We start from the raw sequence: 16,507 nt of genomic DNA on the forward strand, positions 1-16,507 counted from the left end.
CAATAAGTACCATGACGACCAACGTTGTGTTGTCCTCAGGCGCCGTGAGAACAGCCGCCGAGTTGGACCGCGAGCTGATCGAGTTGTACGAGTTCTCGGTAGATGTCTCTGACGACGGCTCCCCACCGCGCCACTCTTCTGCGCTCGTCAAGGTAACGACACTGGCGCTGGCACATTCACCGCGACGTGCCGGCCTCGTGTCGCGTCGGGTGGAGTTAGGATAAGTGTGATGATCATCAGGTTTGCTCTAGAATGCATCCGTCGCGACTGCCACTGGGCGTCAACAGGCACGCGTTCCACACTTACGGTGTGTCGACGGTTTTGACCATCTGTGTGCAAGCACAGACTTTCACACCACCTTGCTCCGTCATATTGGATCTTTTTCGACGCGGGAGCATTATGATTTGTCACTCCATCCGCACCACAACATGATAATTGTTGCGGCCTCACAGCTCGCTGACGCCACCCCGTCGAGTCTGGTGCGGCTTTCCAGCCCTGAACCCACTGGCTGGCACGCTTCAGCACACTCATCCACCCCAGACTGCGTGTCCAGCCGCCACGTGCAGGCGTCGATTGAGCGTCGTGCGTAGCACGCTGAACGTTACAGCTCACCACCCGCGCACTGGTCAGCAGGCGGAAGCACAGGTGTGGATCCGGCCGCTGGTCAGCTCCGCGCGCCGCAGGTCTGCGGTGCATTGGTCAGCGGGAGGGAGCACCGCGCGGATCCAGCCGCTGGTCAGCCCCGCGCGCCGCAGGTCTGCGGTGCACTGCTCAGCGGGAAGGAGCACCGCGCGGATCCGGCCACTGACCGTCTCCGTGCGCCGCAGGTCCGCGTGCTGGACGACAACGACTCGGAGCCGCAGTTCGTGGAGCCGCTGGACGGCGTCATCAGCGTGCGCGAGGAGCAGCAGGCTGGCTCCGAGGTGGTCCAGGTGCACGCCACCGACGCTGACCTGGGCCAGAACGCCTCCATCGCCTACAGTCTGGCGCCGGGTGAGCCGAGGGCGCCACTGGAGGGGGCGGGGAGGCACGCCTATGGCCCGGCGATGGGGGAGCCGCGGGGGCCGCCGTAGGGGGTGAGAGGCACGCCCACAGCCGGCGCTGGGAGAGCAGCGGGCGCCGCTGGAGGGAACGGGGAGGCACGCCCACAGCCGGCGTCGGGAGAGTCGCGGGCGGGGGCGGGGACCCGCAGGGGGTCCCTCAGGAGGGGGCGGGGAGGGGTGGTGCCGGCTCGAGTTCAGGTAGCGGGCGGGGACCCGCAGTGCCGCCTGTGAAGGCAAGCTATGGGCTACGTGTGTGCAGCGAGCGGCGGCGTCCAATGTTGACGTTGTTGGTGCAGACCCACCACAATTGGCGGAGATAACGAGGGCTAAATGCATACCGCGCGACCAGTGGGACTGTTGCTATGTGCTGATATTCAAACCAGTAGCCCATAGAGATCGGGATTGGAGATATGGCGTGCGGTTATGCTCAGGTCCGGGTGCTTTCAATGATTTCTATCGAACATCTGATTTCTTTTCATTATGACACAACGGTAAATGAGTGAGCATGTATGCAGTAGGCCATTCCAGCCCCTGGCTCACGTGATCACAAATCCCAGTGCGGGCTTTGGCACCTGACTGTTGCAGAGACGGCCATCAGTCGGTGATAGGACACAAATCTCAGGCCGGTGTGCAGTGTCGACATGAGGCCTATGAGTGGCTGCTGTCGGCTTATCTCGGGCCCGCGTGGAGCGTTTGCTGGCTGTCCGTGTTCAGGTGCCGGCTGACCGCGGACCATTAGCGCCGGCAAACGGGCAATCCGTCTGGGTGGTCCTCGGCAGTGACACGGAGGGGAGGCCGGTGGGTGGGGCTCGATAGCCGTACATTCCTGTGTCTTGCACTCCTGGAACTGGAAGATAGGAGCCACTCTACGCGCATAGTGATTTTCTGCCACCTCAGCTGTAAATATGTATGTATGAACAGCATGACCGGTCTTCTGTAAGAGTATGCACAGAGCATTTTCAAATCCAACCCGCCTGAATAGGCGGTTGCATGCCAATGACGACACCGTTGTGACCTCTTGCAGGTGTGGACGCGGGTGTGGACGGTGCGTTCAGCATTGACTCGGTCACAGGCGTCATCTCCACCACCCGGGTGCTGGACCACGAGGTACGCCCACCAGCTCGGACGTGCGCCGTCTGGACTGCCAACCGTGCGCGATGTGCGCACGGAACGGCCCTGCCGCCGGCGTGCGGTCACAGCAATCACAGCCGTATGCCGTAGCGAGCCAGAATCGGAACGGCCCTGCCGCCGACGTTCGGTCCCAGCAGTCCCAGCCATATGCTATAGCGAGCTGGGGTCGGAACGGCCCTGCCCCCGACGTTCGGTCCCAGCAGTCCCAGCCATATGCTATAGCGAGCTGGGGTCGGAACGGCCCTGCCGCCAACTTTCGGTCATGCATGCCGCAGGCCGCCGCCGCCTGCCAGCAGGCCTACCAGCGTGAGTTCGTGGGACTGCCAGCGGCGCGTTGTCAGGTCAGCCGCGTGCTGGCGTGACCTGCCGACTGGCACTAGCCTGGCACTGGCGGGCCTGCTGTGCAGCTGGGGTCTCAGCGAACCTGTGAAACGGATGAGCGCAGACTCAGCAGCTGGAGGTGTGCTTGTGTCCCAGGCGAAGGCGGTGTACCGGCTGGAGGTAGTGGCACGGGACGGCGGCGCTCCGGCTCGGCAGGCCAGCCAGCCCCTCACCATCAACGTGCTGGACCTGAACGACAACTCACCCACCTTCACCACCTCTAGCCTGTCGTTCACCGTGCGGGAGAACTCGCCGATTGGCTTCCAGGTGGGACCACTGGCCAATCCGCTGCGTGTGATCGCGCTGTGGCGCCGACCTATCGCGTTGGCGATTATTAACGTGATTATTGATACCCTGTGAGTGACGTGCTGCGCCGGTCACTCACATCCTGTGAGTGACATGCTGCGCCGGTCAGTCACATCCTGTGAGTGACGTGCTGCGCCGGCCAGTCACATCCTGTGAGTGACGTGCTGCGCCGGTCAGTCACATCCTGTGAGTGACGTGCTGCGCCGGTCACTCACATCCTGTGAGTGACATGCTGCGCCGGTCAGTCACATCCTGTAAATGACGTGCTGCGCCGGTCACTCACAGGACGACGACTCCATCCGCTTCCGTGAACTTGTACTAGAAGTCGCATGTCAGCGATCCACGCTACCCATCTGATAATCCTGCCTTGCATTGCGAACGCGGACATTGTGCACGTAATTGCGCTGCCCTGCCCCCGAAAATATCGCGGTCGTTAGCAGAAGCCTGGCGTTCGAACGCCACCGCCAGCAGCGCGCCATGGCTTGCATCGCGGAGAACCGCGCGGCATGCTGTCCTCCGAACCAACTGCATTCTCGCCAGTGCAGGCATCCATTTGCAGAAATGTCCGCATGCAACTGTCGTGGAGCTGACGTCCGAAATGCGGCGTCGGCCGCGTAATTAATCAAGCGTCCAGGAGCGTGTGACAGGACACGGTGCTGTCCGTCAGGTCGGCATGGTGGAGGCCATTGACCGGGACGCCGGCGAGAACGGCCGCGTCACCTACACCATCCTCAGCGGCAACCTCAACGACACATTCGACATCAACCGGGCGACGGGCGCGCTCATCACCACGCGAGAGGTGAGCGAGAGCCCCGCACTGTGCTGGTGGCGAAGGGGACCACTGCCGAAGCCACGCCTCCGGCGTGATGTCTTCAGCCTGGATAGAACGTCACAGTGACAGGGTCCGTGACGAAAACGAAATGTAAGGGCCTGGCATTTGCTCTGTCTGGGCTCAGTTGTGTGAAGACTGGGGTTGTGTTAACATCAGATGCACTCGAAGCACGACCGGCGCCGTCGATGGATGGGACGTGGATTACGGGATGTGCTTGTAATGGACTGCCAGTGACTGGGTGGTATAGAATGAGCGACATCAACCGTTGCACCGCTTTTTCTTCGTGAATTGCAAACCGCCTTCAGCACTGGTAAACATTTTCAACTCTCCGAAAAGCTTACTGCTTCGATCAGAAGATTGTCCGTTTTATTGCCGACTAATCCAGTGTTGTCAAACAGTGTTAGATGGAATTGATACAAGGACGTCTGGAATTGAGAAATCGCGAATATCCCCAACAATCACTTTTGCTCAGAGGCTTCCAAGGCATACTAGTCAAAAAATATCTGCAGGCTAAATCAACGAACGGTTTTCGCCAGCAGAGCTATAAAGACGAGCATGATCAAAAATCATTCACGTTGGTAGGTGTTTCAATGGGATTCCGTCTATATTCGTCAAGGCTCTGATATCGAAGACGATAACTCTGATCTTTGCCATCGCCACGTCCATCGCAGGCAGGAAGGCGTTTTTTTGGCGTGTTTGTCAGTAAACTACTGAACCCGGACGGCCCACATGAGTGGCGTCTCATCCCGGTGGCAGCTGAACAGCATGGTCGCCATGGCAACAGACGGACCGCGAGTGAGAGCCGGGAAGGGCCGGCACCGGCGGCTCCATCGGAGCCCCCGCGAGTCATGACACTCTGCGCCAGTGGCTAACACGAGTACGTGTCATGACACTCCGTCACGGCGCCTAACATGAGCGCGTGTCGTGACTCGCTGCTCCGGCGGCTGAATTGAACACGTGTCTGGACTCCTGGGTCTCCATCCCGGCGTCTGACGCAAGTGCGTGTCGCCGCCGCCAGGTGGACTACGAGATGGCCTCCGAGTACCAGCTGCAAATTTCGGCCGTCGATGCCAGCGCCACAAACCCGCAGAACAGTGAGGTAGCCGTCACCGTGCTGGTGCAGGACGTAAACGACAACGCTCCCTCCTTCGCCGAGGACCTGATCCTGTTCTCTGTGGCCGAGGATCTGGCGCCCGGCTCAGCTGTTTGGAACTTCACGGCCACGGACAGCGACAGCGGCCCCGACGGCATTGTCAGGTACGCTGACACGCGGTGTCACATGTGGGTGTCAAGTGAGCCGGCCCGCGGTGTCAGTTGCGGGCGTCAAGTGAGCCGACACGTGGTGTCAGATAAGGGCGTCAGGGGACGATACGCGATGTCAGATGTGTATATCAGAGGGACCGACATGCGGTGCTAGACAAGAGTGTCAGATGAACCGACACGCAGCGTCGAAAGCGGGAGTCGGGTGCGTAAACACGCGGCGTCAGATAAAGGCGCGGGTGGGCCGACAGGCGGTGTTGGGCACGGGTGTCAGGTGGACTCACTTGCGGTGTCAGATGCGGGTCGCGTCCGGTGTCAGGTGGGCTGACATGCAGTGTCGGATGCGTGATTCACGTGGATCGACACACAGTGTCAGATGAGGGGGTTGGGTGGGCCGACATTTCGTGTTGGATGCGGGTGTCAGGGGTCACGCATATCAAGCGTGTTCGCAGTTCTCCAGACGAGGGTGGTAGCCATTATTGCGGGCATTGCGAGAAACAGCTTCTCGGCACCCGTTGCGAAAAGCAGCTTCTCGGTACCCGTTTTGCCATGACGTCCGGATTAGGGGAATAGTGCTTGGGTCAACGGATACGATCTTTGCCTAGGATGTGGAGACGAAGGCAGGGAAGCAGACCAACCATCACCAATGCTATCGCCTGCGTATGTGGCAAAACGTGTGCTCCCACTTACGGAGACCTGGGAGTCTTAGAACAGCCTGGGACAACATGCATCCATTCTGTAGGCTGCACTTAAGAAGCCCCAGGTGCATAGCGATGCCGTTTAGTTTATCTACATTGCATCTGTACACAATGACACCGATGCGGTAAAGAATGCAGCGATTTGTCTGGCACTGACTGAAAATGAGGGATGAAAATCGTCGGGCCTTTTGATCGGCGACTCAGTGGGAGGGCTCCGGGGACCGTGACCGATATGGCCATCAAACGTCTTATTTCTTCGAAACCCAGAATCGACAATGTCCATCACCGTAGCCGGGGCCCAAGCAGCTGCTCATGCGACATGCAAATCTCGCTCGGCATAGAGCGGCCGCTTGTTTGCCGGTATAATTCATCACGGGGGCCGGACTCACGTTTGCGCTGAGCTGCGGCGTCGGTGGCCACCGATGGATGATCGGTGCGAGTTGGTGCCGCCGTGACATCACCGCGGAGGCCGTTTCACAGAGAGGCGTGGGTCCTGTCTGTGTAGCCGCGGGCCCTCTTGTCCGGTTCTGGGGCCGCTGTCGTCTGCCGAGGAGGCTGGCGGGCGTGCCCGGTCCAGCTGTCTCCGGCTCCGCCGACCGTCTCGCATGTAATCCGTGCCGTGAGCTGGATTTCGCCGAGGATCGCTTCCTCGTCCGGGAGTCCGTCCCAGCGGCCTCAGTGGCTAGACGCGAAGCAGCAGAAGCCGACGCGGGTGACCGAAGCCCGGCCGCGAGCACGCGATGTTGCGCTGTCAAGGTCGGGGACGACCCCGACGGCGATCGGAGCAGCCAGCGCCAGTCGTGGAGACTCTGCCGATCGGAGGGCTGCCCAAGAACTGAGGACTTATCCGGCATCCTTGCACCGAGACAACACGCGTCAGCACTCGCCCGGGGGTCCGTTGGAATACTCTCGCCCGGGTGGGGCTCAACTTGACCCTCGAGATCCCCAAAAACTAATAGAGCTAGAGATTCCAAACTCACGGGGTGAATTAGCCTCTACATGAAATGTATTGCATTAAAATCTAAGATTCCTAGGTTATGGCCTTCTGCCAAAGAAAGTCAAACAAGATCAAACTTCATATTGGTGTTGAAAATGTCCCCAGACCTCCCCATGCAATCGCGTTGAATCCAGATACCTGTTTTAAGCCAAAGGTCACTGGTGCTCTATTTTAAGGTCATTGACCATATTTTACTCTTGATTACGTCAAGGTGACCAAAAAAAAAAATTGTTGTGATTTTTGTGTTGGATTAAGTATCAGGGTTGGCGCTGGGCGGTCTGTTCTTTAGATCAAACACTGACCTGGGTCATTTTACGCCAGTGACCTACACTGACCTTTAAGAAGTCCATGTAAAATTTTGTTGCAGTCCATGTTATGAGTGAATTCAAAATTAGCACCAGAAGCTACCCCATACAAAAAAATCGCGGGTAAAAATCAGGCTGGTTTTGATCTCGGTCTGACCGTCGTATGTGATCCTAGGTCGATGAAATTTGAATTGATCGTAAGTTTAATAACTTTATTGCCTTAGAAGCTATCTCAGAGAACACCCCACTACCCCACTAACAGACCTCCCCCCCCCACCCCACCCTCAGGTACAGCCTGGGCCAGAAGTGCCAGAGCTGGTGTTAACAGACCCGTCCCCCCCCCCCTCAGGTACAGCCTGGGCCAGCAGTCGCCAGAGCCGGCGTTCGCCATCGACCAGTACACGGGCACGCTCACGCTGCGGGACGCCATCGACTACGAGCAGCACGCCGAGTACACCATCATCGTCACGGCCACGGACCAGGGCGAGGACGAGCAGTCGCGCCTCAGCACCTCGGTCACCTCGCAGATCATCGTCGAGGACGTCAACGACCACGCGCCCGTGTTCGTGCGCGCCGGCGGCGCCGGCCTGACCGTGCAGCGCGACGAGCCGGTCGGCCATCCGCTGCTGCACGTGATCGCTGTCGACGAGGACTCGCGCGACAACGGCCGCGTCACGTACCGCATCGTGGACGGCGACCCGGACCAGGTGTTCCTCCTGCATGAGGAGACCGGTGAGTGGACTACTTCCTCCCCCGTCCCCGAGGCAGTCTGGCGGCACGTGGGGCCGCTGAGTGGCCTGATCGCCCCTCCCGTTTCCCCTCGGAGGTAGTAAGTTATTGGGCTTTAAGAACGCATCCACTGCAATGGTTATTCGTGCCCAGCTCTGTGCTGTGCTGACTAGGTGGTCTCGGTCGCCGGCAATCTGTGTACAGGCTTTTGGTTGTCGTGGGTCTCAGAGCCGCGGGCGACATCTCTGCAGTCACGTAAATATAAATCTGCTCGCGCTCATATCATCCACTTAGAAGACTTTTTGCGGTCACGCATTAGTTACAGAGTTACTCTAGATAGCTTACGGATCTGCTCAAAACGGAGAACAGAACGACTCCGACTCCGACCTTGGCTTCTGATGCTCGTTCCTGGCATAAATTTGCTTGCAAGTCATGGGATCTTTTGAATACAGCATGATCTCAGAAGTTGCAGAGCGCCTATGATGCCGTGATCGCCGTCATCCGAGAACTGGATGATCCGGCACGGCGTGATAGCACACGCCAGGCAGCATCCTGCCGCACCCTGACAAGTCAGGCTGCACACCGAGCTAATGCTCGGAACGTAGCATGTTGTAAAAAAACCGCTTCCAAAGACTCAGCTTTAGGATCATGGTAAAATGCCTGGCGTCGTTAACACTTTTTGCAATTGGGCTCTTTCACGATATGTCTTTGGCAAACGCAAAGAAAGCATGGTGTGTCTGACCTCTAAACCTAGGCATGGTACAATTCGCCCTACACTTTGTCTCTTTCCGCGCGCGACCGCGAAGCCGTGCACGAAGCTTCATCTTTGCCGCATCATTAGTGAACGAGTGCAACGTCAATAAACCTCGGCTTTATTGCGGAACACGTCGGGATGCGGTTTCCCTAAGCTCGTTAGTCTGTGCGGAGGTCGTTACGGCCCATGTTGCCATAACCGCAATGCCTGACCAGTCCTTGGCTAACCACTGGTCGGTGCAGCAGGCCACCGCACGGCTGTCAACAATGCGCTGGCGGTGGATTGCGGGCCGTGGCGATTTCCGGTCGCGAGAAACGGCGTCCTCCACGTGTGCCCCTCTTTAGAAAAGCCAACTATGGGAAGGAAGACACCCAGATTGTGGCTGCTAATCTATCGAGCGTTTTGATTTGTCATAGTGGAAAGAAGTGAGCCGCCACCGCCACCAATACCACAAGCGTATTGTGTAACGTATGTGATTCGCTCATTGTCTTTATTCCAAGTAAGAAATGTGCGGCATCGGTGTTCTTCTCTTGACATTTTGATAATGAATGCTTTGCACGCGTGGTTTTGGGTTCAGAGAACTTCCTGAGAAGAGCAAGAGTGCTTTGCTGAGTGTTTTTCCTCCAAGTTCTTTGTTATGCTTGGTACTGCTTTTTCAAAACAGGTACTTCCACGAACTTTGAATAACTGGCATCCGGCCTTCTCGCCAGCCAAGTCTGCGGTGATCTTTACGTACGGTACAGTGCTGCCGCGTGACCATCCCATGCTAGGTTGACTCTCTTCACCCGATTGCCAGCAGACGTTGCGACGTCGGCCGGGCCGACCCGGCGCCAACAAAACACAACGGGTTGACAGCCGCCTGGGCCTCGCAGGTCTGCTATCTGTGGGCAAGCCCCTGGACGGCCAGTCGCAGACGGAGTTCGCGCTGAATGTGACGGCCTCAGACCACGGCCAGCCAATGCAGCAGACTTCGACTGTCGTTGGCGTCACTGTGCAGCCTGTGCTCGACAGCCGGCCCCTGTTCGGCCGCGCGCTGTACCGGGCCAACGTCAGCGAGAAGTCGCCCATCGGCTCGTTCGTGGTGCGCGTCTCGGCCGACGATCTGGACGAGGGTGAGTGGCCGCTACTGGTGCACTCTGGACGAGGGTGAGTGGCCGCTACTGGTGCACTCTGGACGAGGGTGAGTGGCCGCTGCTGGTGCGCCCTGGACGAGGGTGAGTGGCCGCTGCTGGTGCACTCTGGACGAGGGTGAGTGGCCGCTACTGGTGCACTCTGGACGATGGTGAGTGGCCGCTACTGGTGCACTCTGGACGAGGGTGAGTGGCCGCTGCTGGTGCACTCTGGACGGGGGTGAGTGGCCGCTACTGGTGCGCTCTGGACGAGGGTGAGTGGCCGCTGCTGGTGCGCCCTGGACGAGGGTGAGTGGCCGTTGCTGGTGCGCCTCGGACGAAGGGGAGTGGCCGCTGCTGGTGCACCCTGGAAGAGGGTGGTTAGCGGCTGCTGGTGCACTCTGAACGAGTATGGGCAGCGGCTGCTGGTGCGCTCTGGACGAGGGTGGGTAGCGGCTGCTGATGCGCCCTGGCCAAGAGGGTGGGACCACTGCTGCTGGTGAGCTCTGGACGAAGGCGGGTAGCCGCCACTGGTGAGCTCTGGCCGGGACTGGGTGACCGCTGTTGCTGGTGAACTCCGGACGAAGATGAGCAACGGCCCCTGTTGAGTTCGTGACAGCGGTCGGGACAGCGGCGGGTGAGCAGCGATCACAGCAGCGGGTCGCTATTTACATTACAACGCCACGATAATCTCGGTGTGCAAGACTCCTGGAATGCAAATCCCGGCAATAAAAGTTCGTTTGGGGCTATCTCGCCGCGCCATAAATCACCCCACATCAATAGCAGGAGTGGGATGGACTGCGGGGGCGCACAATGCGCCGCAGCTGCGGCCCCGTCGGGAGGTACGGAGCGAACTTCGACGCGCTGCCGACAGGTGGCGACGGCGGGCTGACGTACCACATTCCGGACGGGCTGGCCGGCGACATGTTCCGCGTGGACGCGCGCACGGGCGAGGTGAGCACGGCGGCGCGGCTGGACCGCGAGACGCACGCCACCCACGTGCTGACCGTGTACGCCCGCCTCGACTCGACTCCGCCTAGACTCGACGCCGCCACCGTCGTCGTCGGCGTGCTCGACGAGAACGACCACTCACCAGAGTTCAAGTAAGTTTTGGAATGATGTGCGTTCTTGTACCATGTCTTACAAGAAATATGCCCCATTAGTTAACAAGTTGTCGCAGGAAATTTTCAGCGACGTCGCGTGTTTTAGCAGCCCAGCCACAGATTAACGATTGGAAGAGCATCTCAATATTGAACGTCGTTGTTTACATGCAACTCCATAGGCGCATTGTTAGATTACGCAAGAAAGTTGGGGGACTGGGTCACCCTCACTCTTTATGGCTGCTTCTTAGTTGTGCGGTATGCTTTTGAAGGAAATACTTTTTCTCCAGCTAATACCGGTGGGAAGGACACGAGTATTTTTCCTAAAGAGTTGTTTGGTGCTGTCTTGGTGCTTGGTGTTTGGTGCCGTTTAATGCTCATTCCAGTCCCAGCAAAGTCGCCCAATTCAGTCACACCTGAGAGCTTGCCATGAGGCCAGGCCGCTGGCATGTGGAACTTTCCTCGTTTTGATCCGTCAGCCGACGCTGCTTTGGCCACCGTGCGGCACCGCCGCACCACGGCACGTCGGCGTCGGTCGCGGCCAGTGTGCACTCCGTGAGCTTTGCACCGCAGCCGGCCGTGTCAGCGTGTCCTGACAGACGCCTGCCTGTGCCTTGCGCTAGTGCAGCTTCCGAGTCGCCGTGGCCCGGCCGGTGGCCTGGGCCGTCCTCCCGGCTTAATTCCAGCCTGGGCCGTACTCCCGGCTCCAGTCCGGCCTGGGCCGTCCTCCCGGCCCCAGTCCAGCCTGGGCCGTCCTCCCGGCCTCAGTCCGGCCTGGGCCGTCCTCCCGGCTTAAGTCCAGCCTGGGCCGTCCTCCCGGCCCCAGTACGGCCTGGGCTGTCCTCCCGGCCTCAGTCCGGCCTGGGCCGTCCGCTCGATGGCGTGGGCCGTCCTCCTGGCCCCAGTCCGGCCGGCGGTGGTCACGGGCCGGCGGAGCACTGACCTGACCTGACCTGACCCGCCGCAGGGGCTCCTGCTACCCGCTGCGCGTGCCAGAGAACAGCGAGCAGGCTGTGGTGCACGCTGTGGTGGCCGTGGACGCTGACAGCGGCAGGAACGGCGAGATCATCTACAGCATCACCGGTGAGGGGAGGGGCAGCTAGGGGCCACGTGTGGCGTCATGGGCCGACACGGTAACGGAGGGGAAATGTATACGGATGCAAAGGACCTTTGAAGGCCCCTGAAGACCTTTTAAAAGGTGCAGAGTTCGTACCCGGCTTTGCAGCTTTTTATGAGGTAACGCTGCAGCTGCACTTTGTCGTGGCTACATCTGCGGCGTAGCGCCGTGCCTGCTGTAAAAATATCACGTAAAATGCCGTAATTTTATTGCAGTCATTTTTCTAGCGAGCAGACTTGCCGCGCTTGAACATTCCTCGTCAACGAGATATGTGTATCATGCCATGACTTGCGCGTCTCTGCGGCAGACGGCAACGTGGGCAACAAGTTCTCGCTGGACACGGCGTCTGGCGCGCTCTCGGTGAGACCGCTGGACCGGGAGGTGCGCGACGCCTACCGGCTGGAGGTGACTGCGCAGGACCGCGGCTCACCGGCCCGGCGCGCCACGTGCGACCTGCACGTGCGCGTCCAGGACCAGAACGACAACGACCCCGTGTTCCAGCGGCGGCAGTACCAGGTCAGCCTGCGCCCTGCCCGGGGCCGGCCGAGCGGTGTGGGGCGCAGCTCCAGAAAATATGCTGCTTATTAGTGTAGGTCTCTGGGGTGTTATGACTGCGATGGTCTTTCTGCGAAGTCGTTCTCGTTTGGCTTCGTGAGTGTTCCCAACGTTTATGAGTTATGCGTTTATTTCAGTTTCAACGTAAGAGGCCTTGAGGGAAGAAATTTCCTTCGGACATTTTTCCCCGGCTCCTGCTTTGACTATGCACGCGGACATTTCCGTTTTCATTGGGCTCATCTTGTGACACGGGGCATCTGTGGATATGCTAGGCAGTAAAAAAGAAACGTAGCTGTCATGGTGGCCCGGCTTCTGAGCCAGCGAGAGTAAGGTGGCCTGTGCAGCCTCGCTGAACCTCCGTCTGGCCGTTGCAGGCCCAGGTGGCCGAAGACGCTGCCCTGGGCACTGACGTCATCACGGTCAAGGCCACGGATGACGACAGCGGGCCGAACGGCCGCATCACCTACAGCATCAATAACGAGACCCAGTGGCGCTTCCGCATCGACAACGACAGCGGCAAGATCACCACGGCTGGGTGAGCGGGTGCAATAGGCACCTCCTCCCTCTTCCCCTGGAAACAGGGCAGTGCGTTGTATTTTCGCACACTTGGCACACAAAGCATGACATGTCGTTTAACTCCCTGTGGTTATGATGCACATTGCTTTCAAAGCGTACTTCTAAAGCTTCCGGTGGCAATTGGTTTTTCCAGGGGTCAGTAAGTGTAGCTTCCGTCAAGCTGAAGCGTTCGGTGAACCAGTTTTATTAAAGGCTTTGTAACCGTTGTTACCATTTCCTAGGCCTTTCATTCAAGCAATGTCATGAGCGTGGTAGAAGATTACTTTCGCTATCACCTACCTGCGCGTTTTCACCAGACATATGCGGTAATCTGCAAGACAAACGACAACTTCTCAGCCAACGCTGTAACAGAGTGGCTGCGGTGTGCGCCCTGCTGATGCTCGGACCCCACCTGATCCTCCGCAGCACCTTCAACCGGGAGCGCCAGTCCACCTACACGTTCGAAGTGCAGGCGATGGACGGCGGCCAGTACAACGCGCGCGCCACGCGCGCCACGGTCACCGTGACGATCGAGGACGCCAACGACCACCGGCCGGTGCTGGCGCGCTACCCGTTCACGGCGCGCGTGCCGGCCCACACGCGCCAGGGCGCCGAGCTGTTGACCGTGACGGCCGTCGACGAGGATGATGGCGCCAACGGCCGGATCAGCTACAGGTCAGCGGGCGTGCCGCCGCCGGCTGGTCGGCCGGTGTGGGTCTGGCCGTCCCCACCCCCTCCCCCGGCGAGGTGTCCCTCGGTCTAGATCAGACCGCTGTGAGGCAGCCCGGAACCCAGTGTTGATGGACAAGTCGCTGGTCCTACCCCATCGTCTTGAGGGACGTAGTGCAGTAGGTGCAGACACTGCAGTAATACTCTGCAGTCTGTAGCATAGCCGACGGGCCGAAATCCCCTTTTCCTCTTAACGTGATATATATTCACGTTGACTCATCTCTGATGTTCAAGAGTGGTTCGCGGCATATCCGGCTGACCTTGCGTCTTGCGAACTTAATTGAAAACATAAAATGCGCTACGATTTTAGCGGCTTGTTATCGCGAACAGTCCTCAAAGCAGTATGGTCGCATGTGCACAGCTTTTACGCCGGTTTCTTTCTGCAAACGAACGTCAGTAACGCGTGCGATCGTTTTCAGCTTCACAAACCAGCCGGCCAACGGCCCATTCCGAATCCACCCGGACACGGGCGTAGTGAAGGCCATTGGGTCCCTCAGCAAGGAGTCGGGCCGGCTGTTCCACTTGGAGGTGAGATGTGTGTCTGGCCCGGACATACCACACGACTGAATTCCTTGTCGGCGCAGCTGTGTCGTGCGTGTGTCAATTGCATCCTAAATCATTGAATAGTGCGACCTGCTGTCGAGCGAACTTAGAGGAAACATCATCTGCACACTGTATCCCGACAACAACTCCTGCAAAAATACATCTGGCTGCTAGCATGCGTCGGGAGCTTGAGATCGCGACAACCGGTGGATTCCGGGCGTTCTGCTCGCCTGGTTAGACGGCCTTTGCGAGCGTCTCGCGCCTTGCAGGTGATCGCCCGAGACGGCGGCAGTCCGCCGCAGACGGCCTCCGGGCTGGTGGAGATCTACGTCGGCGAGCAACGCGAGCTCACCACGCTGCGCTTCCAGAACGACACGTACCGCGGCTCCGTGGCCGAGAACGCCCCGGCCGGCACGGACGTCGTCCAGGTACGACCTGGCGGTGGGGCCGGCTGCGGCACCGTTGCTGCACGCGGCTCGCATGGTGGCACGCGCCGAGGCAAACGTGGCGTGCTCGTAAATAAACGATGCCTCATCACGACCCGGACTGGAGTGAGATTTGCGTTTCTCCCATCTGGCTGCCAGCCCACTGTGGGCATCGAATTAACTTGCATGTCCGTGCCCGTTTCCTTTTTCGTTTCCGTTTCCGTTTCCGTTAGTCCATTTCCTTTCTTTGTAACTGCGAGTCGGCTGTTCTCAGTGAGCGGTTGCCGTGTGCTGATCGGCTGCTGCAGGTGACCTGACTTAACCTGATCTGACCTGGCATGATCCGACCCCCACCTGACCCTGCCCATTTGGCCGCCAGGTGACGGCCGTGCGCAGCGACGGTCGCCGCCAGCGCATCACCTACAGCTTCGGCTCCGGCAACGAGGACGACACGTTCGAGATTAACGCCAACAACGGGCTGATCCGCGTGCGCGACCCGCAGCGGCTGGACTTCGAGCTGACGCGACAGCTGCGGCTGGTGGTCGTCTCGCAGGCCGAGGGCGCCACGCCACTCTATGGGTAAGACTGTAGGTCTGATGTGTGAGCCGCGCACGAGCTGGCGATGCCACCACATTGTGGATGAGGAGTCGGGCGGCCACGTGGCTCACAAGCACAGGGAACCACGCAACTGCCAGCGTAGGCTTGTAGGCAGACGTTTGTCAAAGGGTCAGGCGCCTGCCCTGGTCATTGTCATCGCAGTGGTTCCTGGAGCTAGGTACACAGATGTGTTGTGACTTGTCCAGTCCTCACCAGTGAGGACTTGATGCGTGATCTTCAGTATGTGGTGCAAGCGATGCTGATATCACCGGTCTGTTAAGGTGTGTGGTGCCGTCTCTGTGCGGCCAACACGCTTCAGCAAAGTGTATGCTGAATTTTAAAACAACCCCGCGTCAGCTGAGCCACAGCCGCCCAGACGACATTGCGTGTGTGCATGCACGTGTGTGAGAGGGCCGGCGCCCGCCTCAGGTACGCCTCAGTGCTGGTGGAGCTGACGGACCAGAACGACAGCGCCCCCCGCTTCACGCAGGACGAGTACATCAGCGCTGTTTGGGAGGGCAACAACAAGGGCACGTTCGTGGTGCAGGTGAGCGGGGCAGAGCAGGATAAAAACGCCAGCCGGGAATACCCGGGGCTCGTTTAATTTCGCCAGCGGCTGCTTATTCCCACTTGTTTGCCCGCTTCCATCTCCCCCTCCCCCGGTGAGGTGCAGCTGCTGAAGGCATGTTATGCATAGGTAGGCGTTAATCTCTTTGTGGTACAGTTATATTGCCTCGGATTTTGATAGATTGAAATGAGTGACTTGTGTCTCAACGAAACGATTCAAGCACTATGTGAGGCAGGGACATCTGCGACCCGCCACCGCCACGTTGAATCACGCCGGAATATAGCGACGTGTTTTTTGAGAGGCGCCGACCGGTTTTTTCCACTCTACCACTTTTTTCCACTTTTTTCCACTTTGCCACTTTCCACTTTGGCTTTTACCTTCCACAGGTATCAGCGACTGATTGCCGACACGGGACCTAACGCCAGCGTGGTCTACAGCATCTTGGAAGGCAACCTGGACGACGCGTTCGTCATCGAGTCGCCGTTCTCGGGTGTCGTCAGGACCAACATCGTGCTGGGACCGCGAGATCCGCTCCTCGTACGAGCTGACGATCGTCGCCACGGACCAGGGCCGACCGGCGATGGTCGGCTCGTGCGCGCTGCGCATCAGTGTGATCGACGTGAACGACAACCGGCCGACGTTCCCGCCGCACTCGGTCACGAACGTGAGCGAGGGCGCGCAGGTGGGCGCCGTGGTGACGGCCGTCACGGCCAACGACGTCGACACGCATCCGGCGCTGACGTACAGCTTCGCCGGCGGCGCGGCGCGCCAGG

At 59.2% G+C, this 16,507-nt stretch overlaps 1 protein-coding gene across 1 annotated transcript; it reads left to right on the plus strand.

The window, feature by feature from the left end:
• Positions 1–252: 252 nt before the first annotated feature.
• LOC119110903 (protein dachsous) lies at positions 253–16,475 on the plus strand (the record flags this gene model as incomplete). Its single annotated transcript, XM_037234779.1, has 18 exons — positions 253–318; positions 828–993; positions 2,068–2,150; positions 2,652–2,822; positions 3,529–3,660; positions 4,712–4,950; positions 7,303–7,685; positions 9,309–9,548; positions 10,420–10,648; positions 11,613–11,728; positions 12,070–12,278; positions 12,692–12,852; positions 13,299–13,547; positions 14,021–14,129; positions 14,414–14,572; positions 14,949–15,148; positions 15,596–15,713; positions 16,261–16,475. Coding segments are annotated over exons 1-18 (3,245 nt in total), but the record flags the coding sequence as incomplete, so codon positions are not given.
• Between the last annotated feature and the right edge of the window lie 32 nt (positions 16,476–16,507).

Source organism: Pollicipes pollicipes, unplaced genomic scaffold (genome assembly GCF_011947565.3).
Source record: "Pollicipes pollicipes isolate AB1234 unplaced genomic scaffold, Ppol_2.1 Scaffold_7247;HRSCAF=8697_pilon_pilon_pilon, whole genome shotgun sequence".
Lineage (NCBI taxonomy): Eukaryota > Metazoa > Arthropoda > Thecostraca > Pollicipedomorpha > Pollicipedidae > Pollicipes > Pollicipes pollicipes.